General features: G+C 43.4%; 1 protein-coding gene across 1 annotated transcript in view; it reads right to left on the bottom strand.

The window, feature by feature from the left end:
• Nucleotides 1-21,740, bottom strand: part of THBS4 (thrombospondin 4) — a 108,965-nt gene that overhangs the window by 40,044 nt on the left and 47,181 nt on the right. Inside the window, exons 9-15 of the mRNA XM_077462608.1 lie at nt 17,412-17,489; nt 15,065-15,217; nt 13,532-13,636; nt 12,219-12,326; nt 9,260-9,419; nt 7,625-7,743; nt 7,220-7,272 (exon numbers count right to left, since the gene is read on the bottom strand). Coding sequence (XP_077318734.1) covers nt 7,220-7,272; nt 7,625-7,743; nt 9,260-9,419; nt 12,219-12,326; nt 13,532-13,636; nt 15,065-15,217; nt 17,412-17,489 — 776 coding nt within the window. The remainder of the gene's footprint in view (nt 1-7,219; nt 7,273-7,624; nt 7,744-9,259; nt 9,420-12,218; nt 12,327-13,531; nt 13,637-15,064; nt 15,218-17,411; nt 17,490-21,740) is intronic.

Here is a 21,740-nt window from a genome sequence, read left to right as displayed (position 1 = left end):
AAATTTCTGAAAAAAATTTGGCGTGGGTTCCCCCTCCGAGAGCATACCAGGCCCTTAGGTCTGGTATGGATTCCAAGGGGAACCCACTACGCCGAAAAAACGGCGTGGGGGTCCCCCCCAGATCCACACCAGACCCTTATCCGAGCACGCTACCCGGCCGGCCAGGAAAGGGGGTGGGGACGAGTGGGCGCCCCCCCCCCTCCTGAGCCGTACCAGGCCGCGTGCCCTCAACATGGGGGGGGTGCCTTGGGGGAGGGGGGGCGTGCGGCCCCCCCACCCCAAAGCACCTTGTCCCCATGTCGATGAGGACAAGGGCCTCTTCCCGACAACCCTGGCCGTTGGTTGTCGGGGTCTGCGGGCGGGGGGCTTATCGGAATCCGGGAGCCCCCTTTAATAAGGGGGCCCCCGGATACCGGCCCCCCACCCTATGTGAATGAGTATGGGGTACAATGTACCCCTACCCATTCACCTGTGGAAAAAAAGTACAAAAAAAAACACAACACAGGGAAAAAAATATTTTATTGCACAGCTCCGGGGGTCTTCCGTCTTCGGGGGTCTTCTCGCCGGACTCCTCCGCTATCTTCTTGTAGCTCTTTTGCTAGCGGAGGAGTCCGGCTTTCTTCCTCCCCGCCGCCGGCCTCTTCTCCCGACTTCGGGGGTCTTGTCCCCCTCTTCGGTTCTTCTGCCGGGCCACCGCGCCTTCTTATAGCTCTTTTGCAGGCGGTGGCCCGGTCTTCTGTCGCCGCCGCCGCCGCCGCCGCCGCCGCCGCCGCCTTCCGTTCTTCTTCTTCTTCTTCTTCTTCTTCTTCTTCAGGAGATGTTGACACGACGCTCTCTCCGGCCACAATGCCAGGGACGCGCTCCGCTGCCACTTATATAGGGACAATGGGGCGGTGTCACATGGGTTGATGTCACATGGGTTGGTCACATGGGTTGATGTCACATGGTGACCCCGCCCCCTTACCATGTGACATCAACCCATGTGACCAACCCATGTGACATCAACCCATGTGACACCGCCCCATTGTCCCTATATAAGTGGCAGCGGAGCGCGTCCCTGGCATTGTGGCCGGAGAGAGCGTCGTGTCAACATCTCCTGGAGAAGAAGAAGAAGAAGAAGAACGGAAGGCGGCGGCGGCGACAGAAGACCGGGCCACCGCCTGCAAAAGAGCTATAAGAAGGCGCGGTGGCCCGGCAGAAGAACCGAAGAGGGGGACAAGACCCCCGAAGTCGGGAGAAGAGGCCGGCGGCGGGGAGGAAGAAAGCCGGACTCCTCCGCTAGCAAAAGAGCTACAAGAAGATAGCGGAGGAGTCCGGCGAGAAGACCCCCGAAGACGGAAGACCCCCGGAGCTGTGCAATAAAATATTTTTTCCCTGTGTTGTGTTTTTTTTTTGTACTTTTTTTCCACAGGTGAATGGGTAGGGGTACATTGTACCCCATACTCATTCACATAGGGTGGGGGGCCGGTATCCGGGGGCCCCCTTATTAAAGGGGGCTCCCGGATTCCGATAAGCCCCCCGCCCGCAGACCCCGACAACCAACGGCCAGGGTTGTCGGGAAGAGGCCCTTGTCCTCATAGACATGGGGACAAGGTGCTTTGGGGTGGGGGGGCCGCACGCCCCCCCCTCCCCCAAGGCACCCCCCCCATGTTGAGGGCACGCGGCCTGGTACGGCTCAGGAGGGGGGGGGCGCCCGCTCGTCCCCACCCCCTTTCCTGGCCGGCCGGGTAGCGTGCTCGGATAAGGGTCTGGTGTGGATCTGGGGGGGACCCCCACGCCGTTTTTTCGGCGTAGGGGGTTCCCCTTGGAATCCATACCAGACCTAAGGGCCTGGTATGCTCTTGGAGGGGGAACCCACGCCAAATTTTTTTCAGAAATTTGCCGTGGAGTTCCCCCTTGAGCTCATTCTCTGCTTGGCCTCGGCAAAAGTCGCCTGGCCTGGGGCGACTTGTAAGTCGTCCCAAGTCGGGCTTGAAGTCATCACAAGTCGTTTTGAAGTCGTCCCAAGTCGCGCTGTGATCTTAACTCAAGTCGTGTCCAAGTTGCCTGACTCAAGTCGCCTACAAGTCGTGTTGCCCCTGTGTGAATGGGCTCGAAGGCTGTTCAAAGGATTACAAGAATAGAAGTTCACAGACTCTTCTACACAATACTCCAAAATCAAATCAAAGAAAACTAAATATGGCCAAAACTTTACATTTAATTTTTAAGAAAGCGGATAAGGGTTAGAGCCTCTGTCAGGGTTTTACTGCCAGCTAAGATTTCCCCCGACTTACTATCAGGACAGGAACCAATGCAAAATTTCAACAACAGGGACATGGACAAAAAATAATTTTAGTCAAATGGGGGAGATTTAGAACTTTTGACAATTTTTTTATATGACTAACTTTCTTAAGGCGCATGCTCAAGGGTGGTCACCCTGAATGAGGCTTCACTACCTTGGCGTTCACTGACCTAACACAAGCACAGGGCTGCCATCAGGGGGTTACAGCCCTCACAACTGTAAGGGGCCCGCCTGGGCCAGAAGAAGGCAGGACGGGTGAAGGGGAGCCATGCTTTGCACTACAGAAACGATTTCATAGCTTCTGCTGTTCTCGTGTCACTGAGCTCAGACATAACTAAGCTCTTTATTGTGATCTCTTGCTACCATGTGTATGTGCACCCTCATGTGATTTGTACTGAGCTTCTCAGCCACATGTCATCTTTGTGAAAACCGGCTGGGACCAGGTAGGTAGACCTTCTTTACAAGTTGGGGCTGTGAGGAAAAGGGAGGGGGGCTGTGTGTGTACAGGGAGGGGCCAGAGCCTTGTGTGTTTACAGGTTTGTGTATGTGAGGGGCTACATGTGTGTGTGTGGAGGGGGGGGGGGGGTTCTGACATATATACAGGTGTGTGGAGGATGACATATATACAGGTGTGTGTGGGGGCTGACATATATACAGGTGTGTGTGGGGACTGACATATATACAGGTGTGTGTGGGGGCTGACATATATACAGGTGTGTGTGGGGGCTGACATATATAGGGTGTTTGAGGGCTGACATATATACAGATGTATGAGGGCTGACATACAGTGGTGTGAAAAAGTGGTTGCCCCCTTCCTCATTTCCTGTTCCTTTGCATGTTTGTCACACTTAAGTGTTTCGGAACATCAAACCAATTTAAACAATAGTCAAGGACAACACAAGTAAACACAAAATGCAATTTGTAAATGAAGGTGTTTATTATTAAAGGTGAAAAAAAATCCAAACCATCATGGCCCTGTGTGAAAAAGTGATTGCCCCCTAAACCTAATAACTGGTTGGGCCACCCTTAGCAGCAACAACTGCAACCAAGCGTTTGCGATAACGTGCAATGAGGCTTTTACAGCGTCCTGGAGGAATTTTGGCCCACTCATCTTTGCAGAATTGTCCTAATTCAGTTACATTAGAGGGTTTTCGAGCATGAACGGCCTTTTTAAGGTCATACCACAACATCTCAATAGGATTCAGGTCAGGACTTTGGCTAGGCCACTCCAAAGTCTTCATTTTGTTTTTCTTCAGCCATTCGGTGGTGGACTTGCTGGTGTGTTTAGGATCATTGTCCTGCTGCAGAACCCAAGTTAGTTTCAGCTTGAGTACACGAACAGATGGTCGGACATTCTCCTTCAGGATCTCTTGGTAGACAGCAGAATTCATAGTTCCTTTTATCACGGCAAGTCTTCCAGGTCCTGAAGCAGCAAAACAGCCCCAGACCATCACACTACCACCACCATATTTTACGGTTGGTATAATGTTCTTTTTATGAAATGCAGTGTTCCTTCTACGCCAGATATACTTGGACACACACCTTCCAAAGAGTTCCACTTTTGTCTCATCGGTCCACAGAATGTTGTCCCAAAAGTCTTGGGGATCATCAAGATGTGTTGTGGAGAAATTGAGACGAGCTTTGATGTTCTTTTTGCTCAGCAGTGGTTTTCTCCTTGGAACTCTGCCATGCAGGCCATTTTTGCCCAGTCTTTTCCTGATGGTGGAGGCATGAACGCTGACCTTAACTGAGGCAAGTGAGGCCTGCAGTTCCTTGGACGTTGTTGTGGGGTCTTTTGTGACCTCTTGGATGAGTCGTCGCTGCGCTCTTGGGGTAATTTTGGGCGGCCGGCCACTCCTGGGAAGGTTACCACTGTTCCATGTCTTCGCCATTTGTGGATAATGGCTCTCACTGTGGTTCGCTGGATTCCCAAAGCTTTGGAAATGGCTTTATAACCCTTTCCAGACTGATAGATCTCAATTACTTTCTTTCTCAATTGTTCCTGAATTTCTTTGGGTCTCGGCATGATGTGTAGCTTTTAAGGATCTTCTGGTGGACCTTACTGTGTCAAGCAGCTCCTATTTAAGTGATGCCTTGATTGTGAACAGGTGTGGCAATAATCAGGCCTGGGTGTGGCTAGAGAAATTGAACTCAGGTGTGGACAACCACAGTTATAGTATGTTTTAACAAGGGGGCAATCACTTTTTCACACAGGGCCATGATGGTTTGGATTTTTTTTCACCTTTAATAATAAACACCTTCATTTACAAATTGCATTTTGTGTTTACTTGTGTTGTCCTTGACTATTGTTTAAATTGGTTTGATGTTCCGAAACACTTAAGTGTGACAAACATGCAAAGGAACAGGAAATGAGGAAGGGGGCAAACACTTTTTCCCACCACTGTATATACAGGTGTGTGTGGGGGTTGATATATATATACAGGTGTGTGGGGGCTGACATATATACAGGTGTGTGGGGCTGACATATATACAGGTGTGTGGGGGGGCACTGGCATAAATACAGGTGTGTGGGGGGGCACTGGCATATATACATGTGTGGGGGGGTGGGGCACTGACATATATACAGGTGTGTGTGAGGGGGGCTGACATATATACAGGTGTATGTGAGGGGGGGGGTTATACATACAGGTGTGTGTGGGGGCGCTGACATATATACAGGTGTGTGGGGGAGGCTGACATATATACAGGTGTGTGGGGGAGGCTGACATATATACAGGTGTGTGAAGACTGACATATATACAAGTGTGTTGGGGGGTTTGACGTATATACAGGTGTGTGAAGGCTGACATATATACAGGTGTGTGGAGGCTGACATATATATAGGTTGGTTGGGGGGGGGGGGGGGTGCTGACATATATACAGGTATGTCTGGGGGGCTGACATATTTATAGGTGTGTGGGGGCTGACATATATACAGGTGTGTGTGTGTGGGGGGGGGGCTAACATATATACAGGTGTGTGGGGGCTGACATATATACATGTTTGTGTGGGGGGCGCTGGCATATATATACAGGTGTGTGGGGGGGTGCTGGCATATATACAGGTGTGTGTGGGGGTTGACATATATACAGGTGTGTGTGGGGGCTGACATATATACAGGTGTGTGGGGGGGTCGCTGACATAGATACAGGTGTGGGGGGGGGGCTGACATATATAAAGTTGTGTGTGTGTGGGGCGGGGGGGGGGGGGTGGGTGCTGACATATATACAGGATTGCGGGGGGGGCTGAATGCGTACAGGTGAGGTGGCCACTGTGCGGATTCGGTGGGATGGCCCGTGGGCAAGCCCTGGGGAATGTTGGTGGTTAGGCTGGGGGGGGGGGGGTGGGGGTCAGGCCTAAAGCTGTGTAAGGGGCCCAAACACTTCTGATGGCTGCCCTGTTCAAGCATGAAGGATGAGACTTTTTACGTAGTAAAATCAGGATCATAATGACTACCCTGGAGTATGCATATGTACAGACCAAGTCAGCAGTGACATGTATTATATAACTATCCATAAATGTTCTTCAGAAGTGTCCACACAAAATGTTCTTTGAGAAACAAAGCAACTAGCTTTAGAAAATGCTCGGGTATGTCTACCGTCAATATTGTGATACCGAGCTGGAACAGGAAAGCAGATCAGGATAGCCAAAGTAAAGTCCGAACCAATAATCTGCATACATATTCCAGGGCAGTGCCTTGGAAATAACTGTTTTTAGATCAGTAATATGGCAGACAGTAACTAGTACCTTCAGCGCAAGTCATACATGTAAACATTGTAGTTTTTACTTCATGTGATATGCTGCCATCTAGTGGCTGTTACTAAAAATGCTCTCACTCTACTGGACAACTAGAACTCAGCCACATAAGAATCTTTCTCATTTAGACAAGTGAAAGAGGGTGGATAGGCTGCTCCATTCAGAGATAGACTGGACGCAGCAGCAATTGTGTTATGTATACAAACCAGAGGAATGAAGCTTGTGATAACAATTAAGCGTTGCAATTTTTCTCTCATTTGAAAAATTATACCTGCAAATGGATTGATACAAACAAGTTTCTATATAATTTCACTTTTGTAAACCCCCCTTCAAAAATAGGTCAACTGGCTTAGAAGGGTTTAATAATGGGGGCATTGTTTTGTGCCAATCCCCTCACTATAAAAAGGGAAAGTGGGCCACAAAGCAGGCATAATGTCAGTGTATTGAAAGCTGTTTTAGGGAAAGGACACAGAAAACTGACAAAATGATAGGAGACTAGAGTCAGTTAGGAAACTGTACTGTACTGATTGCTAGCTCTTAGGGCAATCAATCACCTTCCTTCATTTGTATTCCTATTGGGATATGTAGTTTTTATTTATTTTAGTTTAAACAGTTTTTTTTTTCAGCAGCAAGCTTTCCTTTAAAAAAAAGGGATTTTGTTTCAAGAGTTATAATATTTTTTTTTTTACTGCATTTTATTTATTTTGGGGATATATGTTGATAGGGCCTTTTTAAGGTCAAATTCTTGTGTTTTATTTATTTATTTTTCGCTACAGGGTTTCCCTTAAAATTTTTCTTTAAAAAAATTTCAGGATTCTAAATGGAGTCACAAGTCAAAATGTATGTATAGCCAAAACTTTTTTGTTTCCTAAGTGTTAAAACTCCTGCCGTTTTTTTTTTCTTTTTTTTTACTATCTGGAGAAGTTTCCCTTCACTTCTTGACCTAGAGACACAATAGGAAGTTATACAAAAGGTCTAAAAGGAAGATACACCTACAGGGAATGTTTGATGAATGTCACGGTCACTGCTTTATAAATTTGCAGCCAGCCATCATGTTAATTAAAGGGGATATGTCAACTAGTTGTTAAACTACATGGACTTGTGTCTTTTTTTCAACCTGACCAACAACATTGAACTATGTAACCAAGCAAATCAACAGAATGTCTATTCATTTATACATACCTGTCTTGGTTGGTGTCACAGGAATCTCCCACCAGGTCATTATCAATGTCTGACTGTAGGAATAAGAGAAAGGAGAATACATTTTAACAATTTAGGGGCACTATGGGTCACTATGGGAGGTCGGGGAGCACTATAGGAGCTGGGAAACACTGTGGGAGGTTAACGGATCTACAGCTGGCTGGAGGCCCAAGAGAGGGGAGGCCGTGGCCCGGTGGTTGAGAACCACTGGTCTTGAAGTCTGATGGGTGACTTTATAACCAAGAGTGAGATGAGCGGGAAGACAGGAACAAGTTTAACTTAAAAAACTGTCAAGATTTGGGACTACAAAATATGTCACGGTATATGGTGCACCATTATCAGTAATGAAACGTCTTGTTACCAAATCTTGTGTCACTTTTCACTAACCTGGTTTGGATTAATAATGTCAGGGCAGCTGTCACATGCATCACCCACTCCATCTCCATCCTTATCCTTCTGATCCACATTGGGAACCCGCTGACAGTTGTCCAGGAAGTTCTTGATACCTTCAATATACAAGAATCTGGTTAACAATTAAATGTGGATCCTGATGATATAGTTGTATTTAAAAGGGCCTCTGGTCATACCCTAAATAAAGTGTTAACACAACCCCTGCAGGGAACCAAGCTAAAGCTTTTATCAGTTATTTGTCAAACATTTGCAAGATAGTCTAAAGCCCCATACACACTATCAGATTTTCTGCAGATTTTTCCTTCAGATTTACCAAAACCATGTAGTGCAAGGGCCTGCCTGATTGCAAACAAATTGAAACTCCTAAGGTTTGACCTCATATTATATGGTTTTGGTAAATCTGAAGGAAATAATCAGCAGAAAATCTGATAGTGTGTATGGGGCTTAAGAATATTTATGAAAGTTTTAGCCAAGACAGAGTGGGAAAACTTGCTTAAAAAAAAACAAAAAACGGACAGATGGCTATATGTTCGGAGACTTGCTGTCACTTAGCACTGACTGACAAGGAGTCCAACATTTTCCACTTGCCAGATTATGTTTTATTTTTTCCTGTCTGTTAACTCAGAAAATATACAATTTTGCTATTAAAATGTGCAGACGTGTTCATGTTGAGGTTAACATAAGAAACCTATTTATTCACATGACCATGGGTCTAGCTATCAGGACCTGCTGTCAGTTTGATAACTGAGCTCATACATGTGTAGCTGCTGTCAGTTGCTGCACCGATTAGCTGAAAGTGTTTAGGTGTCGGTGCTTGATAAAATGTGAACAAAAATTGATACATTGGGGGAGATTTACTAAAACCGGAGCACTCAGAATCTGTTGCAGCTGTAACATGGTAGCCAATCAGCTTCAAATTTTATTGGCAAAGCGTAATTGAACAAGCTAGTTAGAAGCAGATTTGTTACTATGCACAGCTGCACCAGATTGTGTCCCCCTTTGTATTAGCTGTGGCTGTTAGGAGCAGCTAATCAACTTTATTTTAATACAGGATTTGATAAAACAAACCTGTAAAGCCCCTTTCACATGGGCTTTCCAATAAGGTCAGACTATCAGTTTTTCAGGTGGATGTTATTGGAAGCTCCATGCAGGTATTGGACTTGTGTCCATTTAGATCCACCTTCCTCCATTCAGGCACAGAAAAAAAGATCAGTTTTTCTGGACCTAAAGGTGATGGATCAGAAGTAGCCTGACATAAATGGATACTTAGTCCATTCACTTAGTCCATTCACTTACAGTCAATTATCATTCAGCAGCCCACAGATCCAACATGGTTCCACCCACCACAGTCCAATGTTAAAATGTGAACAAAAAAAAACACATAGCTGACATCTGTCCTGTTCTGTCTGTTTCGATTCATCAGGGGATTTGCTCATGGATTCCCTGCTGAATGAAACGGAGTGTGCCCGTGTAAATGTACCCCCCACCCCCCGACTCTAATCAAAGAAATGTAAATAATAACTGAAGGTAAATGGATATTTACAGTCCATTGACTTACAGTCAATTATCATCAAGCAGAAGGATGAGGGAACTCCTTCTGTCTTTACTCACCATCCCCATCCATGTCATCATCACAAGCATCGCCCTCTCCATCATTGTCAGTGTCCCTCTGGTCATTGTTCAGTTTGAAACGACAATTGTCGCAAGCATCCCCAAAGATATCCTGGTCACTGTTTTTCTGATTGATATTTGCAACCAACACACAATTGTCCTGTGAAAAAAATATAGAAACACTTTGTATGACATACAGTAAAGTTGAATTGCAGGGAATTTGTATTCTTTGCATGCCTTAGATAGACATAGGAAGGAAAGCAGCTTGATTTAAGTATTATTGCCAATAATTGTTAAGGCATAGAAAACTACAGAATTTATTCTTCTTACAAAAATACACCATTTTCTACCTTGAGGTTACATTGATAGCAGGGAAAATGGCAAATTGGGCCCGATTTGGACATTTTCATTTAGGGGTGTACTCACTTTTGTCGTCAGCCGTTTAGACATTAATGGCTGTGTGTTGAGTTATTTTGAGAGGACAGCAAATTTACAACGTTATACAAGCTGTACACTCACTACTTTACATTGTAGGAAAGTAAAAAAATTTCAGTGTTGTCATATGAAAATATATAATAAAATATTTTAAAAAATATGAGGGATGCAGAGTTTTCATACTCTTGGCTCTGTATGCCACCAGAGCAAAATTACAATGAAACAATCCAAATGAATTTGAAGTGCAGACTTTCAGCTTTAATTCGGGGGGTTGAACATAGATATCAAGTACAAATTTTAGGAACTGCAACCATTTTTGTACACAGTCCCACCTATTTTCACTGGCTCAAATGTAATTGGACAAATGAATATAATCATAAATAAAATGTAAATTTTTAATATTTTGTTGAGAATCCTTTACTGGTAACGACTGCCTGAAGTCTGGAACCCATGGACATTACCAAAGACTGGGTTTCCTCCTATCTGATGCTTTGACAGGCTCTAACTGCAGCTTTCTTCAGTTGTTCTTTGTTTGTGGGTCTTTCTGCCTTTAGTTTTGCCTTCAGCAAGTGAAATTCATACTCAATGAGGAAGAGATCAGGTGATTGACTTGGCCATTGCAGAATATACCACTCATTTTCCTTCAAAAGCTCTTGAGTTGCTTTTGCAGTGTGTTTTGGATCATTGTCAGTCTGTACTGTGAAGCGCCGTCCAATCAACTTTGCTGCATTTGGCTAAATCGGATCTGACAGTATATCTCTAAACACTGCAGAATTCATCCGGCTGCTTCTGTCTTCTGTCACATCCTCAATAAACCTCACTGACCCAGTGCCACTGGATGCCATGCATGCCCATGCCATCACACTGCCTCCACTATGTTTTACAGATGACGTTGTGTGCTTTGGGTCATGAGCTGTTCCAAGCCTTCTCCACACTTTTTTCTTCCCATCATTCTGGTACAGATAATCTTAGTTTCATCTGTCCAAAAAATGCTTTTCCTAGAACTAATCTGGCTTTTTTAGATGTTTTTGGGCAAATTCTAATCTTGCTATCCTATTCTTCAGGCTTATAAAGGGTTTGCACCTTGTGGTGAACCCTCTGTATTTGCTCTTGTGAAGTCTTCTCTTGATTGTGGACTTGGACAAGGATACGTCCACCTCCTGGAGTGTGTCTGGATGTTGCAAATGGGTTTTTCTGCCATCATCCACCACTGTTTTCTTCCGTGAACGTTCAGGCTTTTTTATGTTGCTGAGCTCACCAGTGCATTCTTCTTTCCTCAGAATGTATAAAACTGTTGATTTGGCCACTCCTAATATTGCTGCTATCTGTTTGATGGATTTGTTTTGTTTTTGAAGCCTTACAATATCCTGTTTCACTTGCATGGACAGCTCCTTTGAACGCATGATATAGGTTCACAGCAATAGATTCCAAATGCAAATACCACACTTATAATCAACTCCAGACCTTTTACCTGCTTAATTGATGAAGAAATAATGAAGAAGTAGCCTACAACTGTACAGCTTTTGATTCAATTGTCCAATTACTTTTGGTCGCTTGAAAAAGGGAAGGTGGCTATTCTTAAGAGCTGTAATTCCTAAACCCTTCCTTCGATTTGGATGTGCTTACCCCCAAATTAAACCTAAAGGTGTGCACTTTCAGCCCATATCCATTATATAACTTTAGCTCGAGTATGTTTTGGTAAATACCTGAAAAAATCTAAAATTAAGCCTGTGTCCAAATATATATGGACATAAATGTGTATGTGTATGTGTGTGTATGTATATATATATATATATATATATATATATATATACACATACATGCATTTGTATGACATATTAGGGGAGTCCTGCTTTATACTGTGCACCCGAGGTTCTTAAACTACTGACAAAAAGGGATTTACCTGTTACAAATGAGTTCAGTAGCAGGAATTATTATTACAGGATGCTTTCCAGTTACAAGGCTCTATGGAGTTGATTTACTAAAAGTCAAGAGTGAAAAATCTGGTGCAGCTCTGCAGAGAAACCAATCAGCTTCCAGGTTTTTCTGTTAAAGCTGAACAAGCTGAAGTTAGAAGCTGATTGGCTACCATGCACTGTTGCACCAGAATTTGCACTCTCCAGTTTTAGTAAATCAACTCCTATGCGTGATGTAAATTGGTTTACAGTAATAATACTGCCTTAAAGTTACCCATGCCATTTCACTTACTGTTCCATATAACAGTACCTGATAATAAACACATCATCTTTTACAATTGGCTAGAAATATTTTTTCTTCCACAAAAATTACAGACAATAGGGAAAGGAGGAATGAAAAAAGGAGAAGAGAGGTAAAGATAATTTTTGCCCATAGTTTTTACAGCTGCTATCTAGGGATTACTAGAGAGCTATGATATGAGGGAAGGAGCAATACAGTGCTTACAACATCTGCTATGTATAGCAACTGTTAGATAGGAAAGCAATAGGAAGGGCAAAGAATGTACCTTGAGTGAACTTCACCCTTCCTCTAACCAGATCCTTCTCACCTGCTCATTCATAATACCATCTCCATCTGCATCGTCATCACAGGAATTCCCAATACCGTCCTTGTCAGTGTCTTCCTGTCCTGAATTTGGAACGTATATGCAGTTGTCCTATTTGGGAAAAATGATTACATTATCTCCAATGAATATGTACATTTTACAAATATAAGGATCACCTGTGAAGTACTGGAAAACAAACCAAGGACGATTAAATCATTCTCTGCACCCCTAAATACTTTTCTCGATTCACACTTGAGCATTCTGTAGCTTGAAGCTCAAATCTCCAAAGCTCAAAAACCAAAACCCCATGCTTTTCAATAGTGCCCGTGCATGTATGAGTGCTTAAGTGCCTGTAGCCCAGAAGCTCTGAAAGGTACGAGCTACTTTTAAAGCAGAGTGGGAAATTTTTGACCCAATATACTTCAATGGGAGCACCTGAAAAACACCTGAAAACATCTGAAAATTTGCATATTTTAAGCTTAAACAACCATTTCTTCCTCCTAGTAACTAGCTTTATATTGGCTAAAATAAAAGTGTTCAAGTTTGAATGTGTCTGAAAAAACATGCAGAATGCTCAGAGAAATATGCTCCAAAAACACCTGTAAATACTCACACCTGATTGTGATTGCAGCATAAACTTGGCAATAGATGGTTCATGGTTCATTGTTTCTTTTTTCATTCAGCCAGCCGACTGAACATAAAAAACTGAACCAATATCCCCATCCACACATTAGATGTGGATTCAGTGATTCTTCCTGCTGTGTCATTGTACTCTGACATTGGGACCCTCTGTCATCAGAATCTACTGATCAGCGCTGCAGCCAATTGGCCGCATGAGCTGATTCAGCAAAAATTTACCAATCAAGCTGGTTCATGAAAGGTCAATTGATAGACTGAACTGGTCAAATTTCAATCCATGTATGCCCAGCGTAAGGATTGTACAACCACATGAGTAATTATAACTCATCGTTACTTTAGTCATCTTTACTATTTCATATACTTTATCTTTTCTGCTTCATCTTACATATACTGTATATTTCTCTGCAGTCAACACTTTACTTTACATACTAATCAAAATGTTTAACTAATGTCAAGTATGAAGGTAATTTTCCATTCTACATAGCTCCTTATATTTTGTGAGTGTATTTCATAGTTGAGAAATACTGTTATGATTTTCCTATTTTTATCAAGTCTTAATTAAAATTTCTGAAAATCAATAAACATTATACTTCCCTGTAAAGTTATTATTTGTGACGGTGAAAGTAGTAGTGTATATATTGTAGGGTTATACTTCTGTCATTCACCCACAGACATACCTTCTTGCAGGTTGGGTCTGAGCAAAGAAGAGCCTCATCTGGATACCCATCAATATCGGTGTCTCGAGCACACAAATAGCCATTACCTGCCCATCCAACCGAACACTGCAATAAAGGCAAAGGAAGACATTATCCAATCACTCTACTGATTTATTGATGTACATATAGCACATGTAACTATATTACATTATGGATACAATAACAGGGACCTCTAAATTCCTCCTGTATTGAGTTGTATTGTAACTGTACTGTCTGCCCTCATGTTGTAAAACGCTGTGCAAACTGTTGCCGCTATATAAATCCTGTATAATAATAATAATATATGTATTTATTACAGATTTAGGTTCCAACTTCCCATACATACATAAACATACTAGAGCCCATTAAGACAGGAGCCCATTAACCTCCCTGGCGGTACGATTATTTCGGATTTTAGGTGCTAAAAGCGGTACAATTATTTTGCATGAAAATTTGGCGTTTTATATTGTAGTCCTGTAATTCTTAGGAATAACTCTCTTAAATCTGTCCAAACCAGAGTCTAGCAGACATCCCGGGTATAATAAAGTTTGAAAAATTAAATCATAAATTATAATATAATAAATAACTATAAATAATTGTACCAAATAATAATATAACAATAATAAAAATTATTCAATAATGTAATCAAATCAAAAACACTGAAATTTGCTCAGTTGCAGAATTGTCACTGTCATTACTTTTCAGTATTTGATGACGGATCTCCCCATAAATCGCTGTCGCTCAATTCTGCGAGTGAATCCAATTTATTATCGCTATTTTCTAGCTGGTGATGTAAAGGGACAGTTTTGGTTGCTATGGGCAATCTCCAGTTTCCAGGCATAAAGAACAGTTTTTATAATATAAAACTACATGCAGGACACTGGGCAGACCACTAGGGGCAAAGGGGATGTGAAATATTTACATACAGCAATGTAATCTGTAAGATTACATTATACTGTATGTATACTGTGTGTTTCACTTTTTGAATTTGGCGCCCATCTCCGTCCCTGTGCGTCGCAACGCTCGCAGGGAACGGAGATCGGGTTTGTGATAGATCGAGCGAGACACGGCTCACTCGTACAGCGGGGAGACAACGCTGGATCCGAGGGAGAAGGTAAGTAAACCTCCTCCTGGATCCAGCGATGCGGTCGCGAGTCTAGCTCGGGGTTACCGCTAATGGTACAAAAATTCCACCCCGAGACAGACTCGGGAAGACCGTCAGGGGGGTTAACCTACCAGGATGTGTTTGGCGTGTGAGAGGAAACCGGAGTACCTGGAGAAAACTCATGCTAGCACAGATAGAACATGCAAACTCCACGTAGGTAGTGTCATGTTTGTTATTCCAACTGATGACCCAAGTGTTGCAAGGCAGAAGTGTTAACCAAGTCACTGAGTATTTTTTATTATGAATACTATTATAATTTTACATATTAAGTTCACCACCATGTTATGCTAAGTCCCCTACTGTGAAATAAATGGTTGTACCCCAGGGTTGCATGTGTCGTCTATACTCACAATGCAGGTGACCTCTCCTCCTTTCTCTTCGATGCACTGGGCACTAGCGTGGCAGGGGTTTCTGGCTTGGTTGAAGCAGCTCTTCTCTGCTTTGCAGCCTTTGATCTGGTCTCCAACAAAGCCGGATTTGCATGGTCCACAGCGAAAAGAACCCTTTAATAAAAAAATATGAGTGCTCATCATCTGCAATCATGTACACAGCAGCAATGTAGTGGCAGGCTGCAGAAGGAGAGCAGAAAGACACCATCCCACATTCTACACACCTGGAAGGGTACTAGATACGGAAACATTTTTGGGTGGCTTAGATCTTCAAGAAAGTAAATATCAAAGAAACAGTTGATGTGACAGGTAGATCCTCTTTTACGGGGATCTCTAGTTGCAGTTTTTTTACATTGTAAAAGAACTGTTTTAAAGCATTCTTCCTCTTCAGGGATTAGAGTACTGAATATAGATGTTAATGGAAGTGCTGGCTATAGCTTAAAGTGTATTTCCATTTTCAAGTTTGAGAAAAACATATTTTGTTATTATTCACACAGAATACCTAAAAGAGAATTCTGAGGAGGTGTCATGGATTACTGCAAGCTTTTCTCAGTATGCTTAGTATGCTGTGTCCCAATACCTGGGCTGGAAACTGGCTGAGCCCAGTTCTCATTAACAGACATAGGGGAAGAACTCTCTAGCAATACACACTGAGCATGTGCAGAGTGCCCCCAAGGCTATGTACTATCAGGAGATAGACTGGAGACTGTGGAAGAAGGGGAGGATCAGAGAAGACAGGATCAAACAACCTAGTATAGCAAGCATGCTTTACTGCATATACACACTGATTTTACTGTTGTGGGTTTAGTAACACTTTAAAGTTATTGTAAAAGCAGAAGGTTTTTTTTTATCTTAATGCATTCTATGCATTAAGATAAAAAACCTTCTGTGTGCAGTAGCCCCCCTCAGCCCCCCTAATACTTACCTGAGACCCATCTCGATCCATCGATGTTGCACGAGAGACTCAGCTGTCCAGGACTCTTCCTCCTGATTGGCTGAGTCACGCAGCGGGTGCTATTTGCTCCCACTGCTAACAATCAAAGTCAGTGAGCCAATCAAAGGAGAGAGGGGGTGGGGCCAGAGCAACAACTCCGTGTCTGAATGGACACACGGAGCTGCAGCTCGGCTTGGGTGCCCCCCCATAGCGAGCTGCTTTCTGTGGGGGCACTCGGCAGAAGGGAGGGGCCAGAAGCGCTGGTGAGGGACCTGATAGGAGGATCCGGGCTGCTCCATGCAAAATCATTAGACAGAGCATGTGAGTATAACATGTTTATTATTTTTTTATAAAAAAAAACAACAACAATTCTTTAATATCAACTTTAAGTCGAGTACAACTGATGAGATAGCTGCCTCCTAACAGGGTAATTATCGTAAACACAGCTTTTCAGCCCCCACCGCCACCACCCCATAACAAAGAGTACTAAGTAGAATGTTTTATGTTTTGCTATGTGAATGAAGGCAAGTAAGAATTTTAAAGTAAGTAGTATCCCAATCTGGCTGAAAATTGGAAATACATCTTTCCCAAGAGATGACCTATATTGAGAAACCTACTTCCCTCCTTGTTGGGTATCTCTCCTTAATGCTACCCCTCCTCTCTCCCAAACCAGCTCTGTCCCTAACCTACTCCCACACTGCAGGTGCATTGAATGAGGCTGAACCTGCTACTTAGCATTTCTGATTCATTATGGCTGCCCAACTAATGAGAAAACAACATCCATTAGTGGATGCCAGCCTCCCCAATAGGAGCCCATACCAGAAAACAGAATAGTTCTTAATGGCAAGCCAAAATACATTTTTCATCATGTTCACTAAGCTCTGGGAAAATTCCCTTGCAACGTTAACAGCCTATTTGCCTTTAGTAAATCAACCCCAAGTGTTTATTTATCAAATTTAAATACAAATTGTTATTATTTTCTTCAATTTGGTTGAAATTGGTTAAAACCATTTACATGTGTTATGTTATTATTGGTATGTTATTAAAGTGGACCTCTAGCCATATTTTTTGTTTAGAATACATTGGTGGAAGGTTGGAGCCACTGCTGGGAGATTCATTCTCACTTCCTGTTCTAGTGACTCACTGCTAGAAGGGGGTGAGGATAAATCTCCTAATGAATCACCTATTCCTATTCTTTCCAGACAGGAAGCACTAAACACCTGACAGAGGTTCTGAATGTTCTGAAAGAAGAACAATTACAAAATTTGTCTTCAGTTACCTGTTTACAAAGAATGTATGGAAACTTTCATAAATATGACAGGAGAGGTAAAACAGCAAATCATTTTCATGGGAGATTCTGTTGAATGGACTCACCATGGTGTTAGTGCAGATGGAGTTGGCCACGCAGCCTCCGTTTCTTCCATTTTCACATTCATTTATATCAAGACATATCTGAATTAAAACAGCAGCATTATATCATTACAGAGTAATTATACTGAGCCACTGAGAGTTCTCTCTAGTGCAGGGGTCAGCAACATTTTTCCACTTAAGGGCCAGATTCAATGTATGTGAATGTATGGAGGGCCACATTCACCTGCTAATAAATGAAGATAATAATCTGGACCGCTTTACATTACACAGCCCCCGCACCTCTGGACCCCTTTACATTACACAGCCCTGTACCTCTGGACCCCTTTAAATTACACAGCCCCCGTACCCCAGGACCCCTTTACATTACACAGTCCCCTGCATATTACACAGTGCCCCCCCCACCCTTGCAGAGTTTCAGAGGAGTACTAGAATTATTGCTCTCGCTCTAGCGATCGCCACAATACCTCACGTGTGTGGTTTGAACACTGTTTACATTTGCGGTCTCGACTTACATATGCGTTCACTTCTGTGCGTGAGCATTGAGGGATGGGGCGCTTTAAATTTTTTATTTTTTTCTTATTTATTTTATTTCATTTTTTTATTTTTACACTGTCCCAGTAAAAAAAATTCTTATCACTTTTATTGGTATCAGAGTGTAAATATCCATTGTGACAGTAATAGGCAATGACAGGTACTCTTTATGGAGGGAAGTGAGGTTTATAAGACCCCAAAACCCTCCTTTGCACCTAAAAGCATTCAAAACGCCAAGTTTGGCTGTTTTGAATGCTGTAATTTTTTTAAAATTTGGTGCCTTTAAGTCTTCTGTAAACCGGAAGTGTTGTCATGACATTGCTTCCGGGTTACTAGATCCGAGACCCAATCAAAGCCGATTCTGGCTTCGTTCGGGTCTCCACCCAGCTGGCGGACGTGCTGGCTGGCTGCTCTGGCCTCCCAGTGGGACGGAAGAGCACGGGCACGCTGCGGAAGGTGGCAGGAGGGGGGGATGTCCCCTCCCGCTGCCTGGGATAACAGCCTCATTGGTTGTTATCCCAAGATAGCGGACCGCCGGCTCTAAAAAACAGTACCGGGGTGATACCTGCAGCTGCAGGCATCACCCCTTCAAGCCAAGACCGCATTTTTGCATATGGCTGGTGTGAAGGGGTAAAATGTCTGTGGGCCGTGTGCACATGAATTCATCATGTGCACTGACGGGCTAGACATTTAGCAGGAGCAGGCTGGGTGCGGCCCGCGGGCCGTAGGTTGCTGACGCCTGCTCTAGTGGCTAATATAGAAATTGGTCGAATTAATGCAATAAAAAAACAAATAGAAATCTTGGAAATATTACTTTTATAAAAACACAACAGTAATAACTTTAAATATAGCTTAGTGAAAACACACCATATTTTCCCTTGACTTGTGCCTTGGAATTGGGAACCGGCCCATTATTTCACATTATTCCAAGAATGTGTTTATCTAAACTGTGAACTGCTGAATGATCTTCTGCTCTTTTGTTTGAGATCAATTTAAAAACATTTTAAATGTATCTTTTTCTTTTCTTTCTTTTTTTCAGTTTACAGGAAGGCATAAAACAAGAATTCACTGATGCCACGCAGGACGCACTGTTATTGGCAGTCCAGGTTTCTAGAAACATGTTTCCCTGAATATAACAGAGACTGTGATTTTCTCATTAACTATCTTTCCAGTGCATGGGATATATTGGGAAATAGGAATACCTAATTTTTGGTGTGATACTCAGTACTCACGTTTATGATATGATTAAATATACCAAGCTTACCTTCAGGGCCAGGACAAGAGGTGAGCAGGAGGGACGGCTGCCCTGAGCACTGTGGTATCATGTGAGCTGCGGGGGGCACCACAAGGAGATTGGGCGGGGGGATTGTGTTGGAAGGGGGAATTTGGGGGACGGCATGAGGTATTGTTCTAGGAGAGGAAATTTGGAGGGGGAGAGTGCTAAGAATGGTGATTTAGGGGGATTTGTGTAGGGAGGGGGGATTGGGGGGGCATATGTGCTGGGAGGGGGAGAATTGAAGTGGGGGGAGAGGATGTGTACTAGGAAGGGTGAATTCTTTTTTTGGGGTTTGTGCTGGGAGGGGGGATTTTAGCAGGGGAGTGGATTTGTACTTGGGGGGGGGGGGGGGATTTATGCTTAGGGGATAAGTATGCGGATTGGTGCTCAGTGATTTTGTGGGGGGATTTTTGCTTACATATAATGCTCATAAATCTTGGGGGGAGCGCAGTTTGGCACATTTGCCCTGGGCTCTAGATAAACTGGTGTTCTGCCGAGAACTGTCCCCCCATCGGATAGTGTCCACCTCGTACTGCGCAGGCGCTGCACTTGCGCAGTACGGAGGACAAGGAGATGCCGAAAGTCTCCGAAGATGAATGGCACCTGCGCACTTAATAGTACCTTCTGCCTTGAGTCCAGATTGAAGCCCCACCATGCAAGTGGACATACGGAATGCACTTAGTAACAGGGCCCCTCGCTGGCTCGCTTCGCTTGCCACGCTTCGCTTGCCACGCTTCGCTTGCCACGCTTCGGGCATGGCCTCACTGCACTCGTCAATTTTTTATTATAACTCTATGTCCACTTGGATGGTGGGGCACCGTTGATCTTCGGAGACTTTCGGCTTCTCCTTACTGCGCAAGCGCAGTACAGGGCGGACACTATCCGACGGGGGACAGTATTCGACAAGACACCGACACTGCTTACCTTTCTCAATATAAGTCACGTTAATGTTGAGATTGTTAGGAATGGAGTGAAATCAGTCCTACTTATAAAGAAAAAAACATCAATTTAAATTAGTTTTGTTTTGTTTGTTCTACTTTTATTCTTATGATCAAGCCCTCAAGAGATACAGTATGGTCAAATTTTCTACAACCACCAGAATATTGAAATTGTTCCTAATTTAGGAAAATACCTGTTACTTCTATTATATACAATATATACCAAATTAGGGTGCACCTCCTTGTACATTTTGTGTTCTGATGCACCCCCAGTGGATGGCAGTTTTAAATTCTTTATTTATAGAATGCTTCTCACAAATACATATACAGAATGATACAAACAGGTCAATGGTAAGCTAGCATTCATACCAGAGCGACATGCTATTTATAAATCGCACCTGAAGTCACATCTAATGACTTTCTATGGCACCGTCTTAATAGGTGTTATTTGTAGTAGCGCGATTTGAAAAATAATTCCTGCACTATTTTTGGCAATTTCATGTGGGACTTGCATTGACATCTGTGCATGAAATCGCACTGTCCTGCGGCTTTGAAATCACACTGAAGTAGCACCTTTTTTAAAGCTGCATTAGGTGTGAAGCGGGGCTGAACCAACATAATATAGGAGGCCCACAGCTGAGGCCCTGATACTCTTGACAAGTCTACTCGGCTCTATAAACACAAAGGAGTTTATTTACTAAAACTGGAGCGTGCAAAATCAGGCACACTTCTGCAAAGAAACCAATCAGCTTGCAGGTTTTATTACCAAAGTTCAAAGAGGAACTGCAGTCTGCTCACATAATTTGTAATAAAAACATCTTTGCCATTCTGAAGCTTCCCTCCAACCACTTTGCATATTATTTTATTTGTACTGTGCTTCTGTACTTGCCAAACATGCTGCAGAAATCTCCCTCCACTGAGTCTGGCTGCATCCATTTTAACTGTGGGCAGCTGAAGCTGCTGCCTGTTCACTTCCTGGATTTACACAGACACATAGAGGCCCACCTCCAGCTCTGCAGCTCTCATTGGCCCTCTGATGACTCACCCCTCCCCCCTGGCAAATTCTCACGAGAGTAATGCACACACGATCAGAATTTCTGACAACAAACTTTTGATGGGAGCCTGTTGTCGGAAATCGCGACCGTGTGTAGGCTCCACTGGACATTTGCTGTTGGAATTTCCGCCAACAAAAATTTGAGAGCTGGTTCTCAAATTTCCGATTGTGTGTACACAATTCCCACGCTCAAAATTACACGCATGCTCAGAATCAAGCAGAAGAGCTGCATTGGCTATTGAACTTCATTTTTCTTGGCTCGAAACATCTTGTATGTCACCGCGTTCTTGACGTTTGGAATTTGCGACAACATTTCTGTGACCGTGTTTAGGCAAAACAAGTTTGAGGCAACATCCGTCGGAAAAAAATAAATCCAGGATTTTGTTGTCGGACTGTCCGAGCGTCATGTATGAGAGTGAGAGCGGTGCATGATGATGTCATAAGCCTAGGCGTTTTACCAGACAAAAAACAGGAAGTGGGCTGTATAAGGCAGGAAAAAAAATTTTTTACTATCCAAAGTTAAAACAAGAGCA

The sequence above is a fragment of the Lithobates pipiens genome, unplaced genomic scaffold (assembly GCF_037356315.1).
Source record: "Lithobates pipiens isolate NorthernLeopardFrog02 unplaced genomic scaffold, aLitPip1_a1.2 Scaffold_3, whole genome shotgun sequence".
In the NCBI taxonomy this organism is placed as follows: Eukaryota; Metazoa; Chordata; class Amphibia; order Anura; family Ranidae; genus Lithobates; species Lithobates pipiens.
This window is presented reverse-complemented; position numbering and strand designations above follow the sequence as displayed.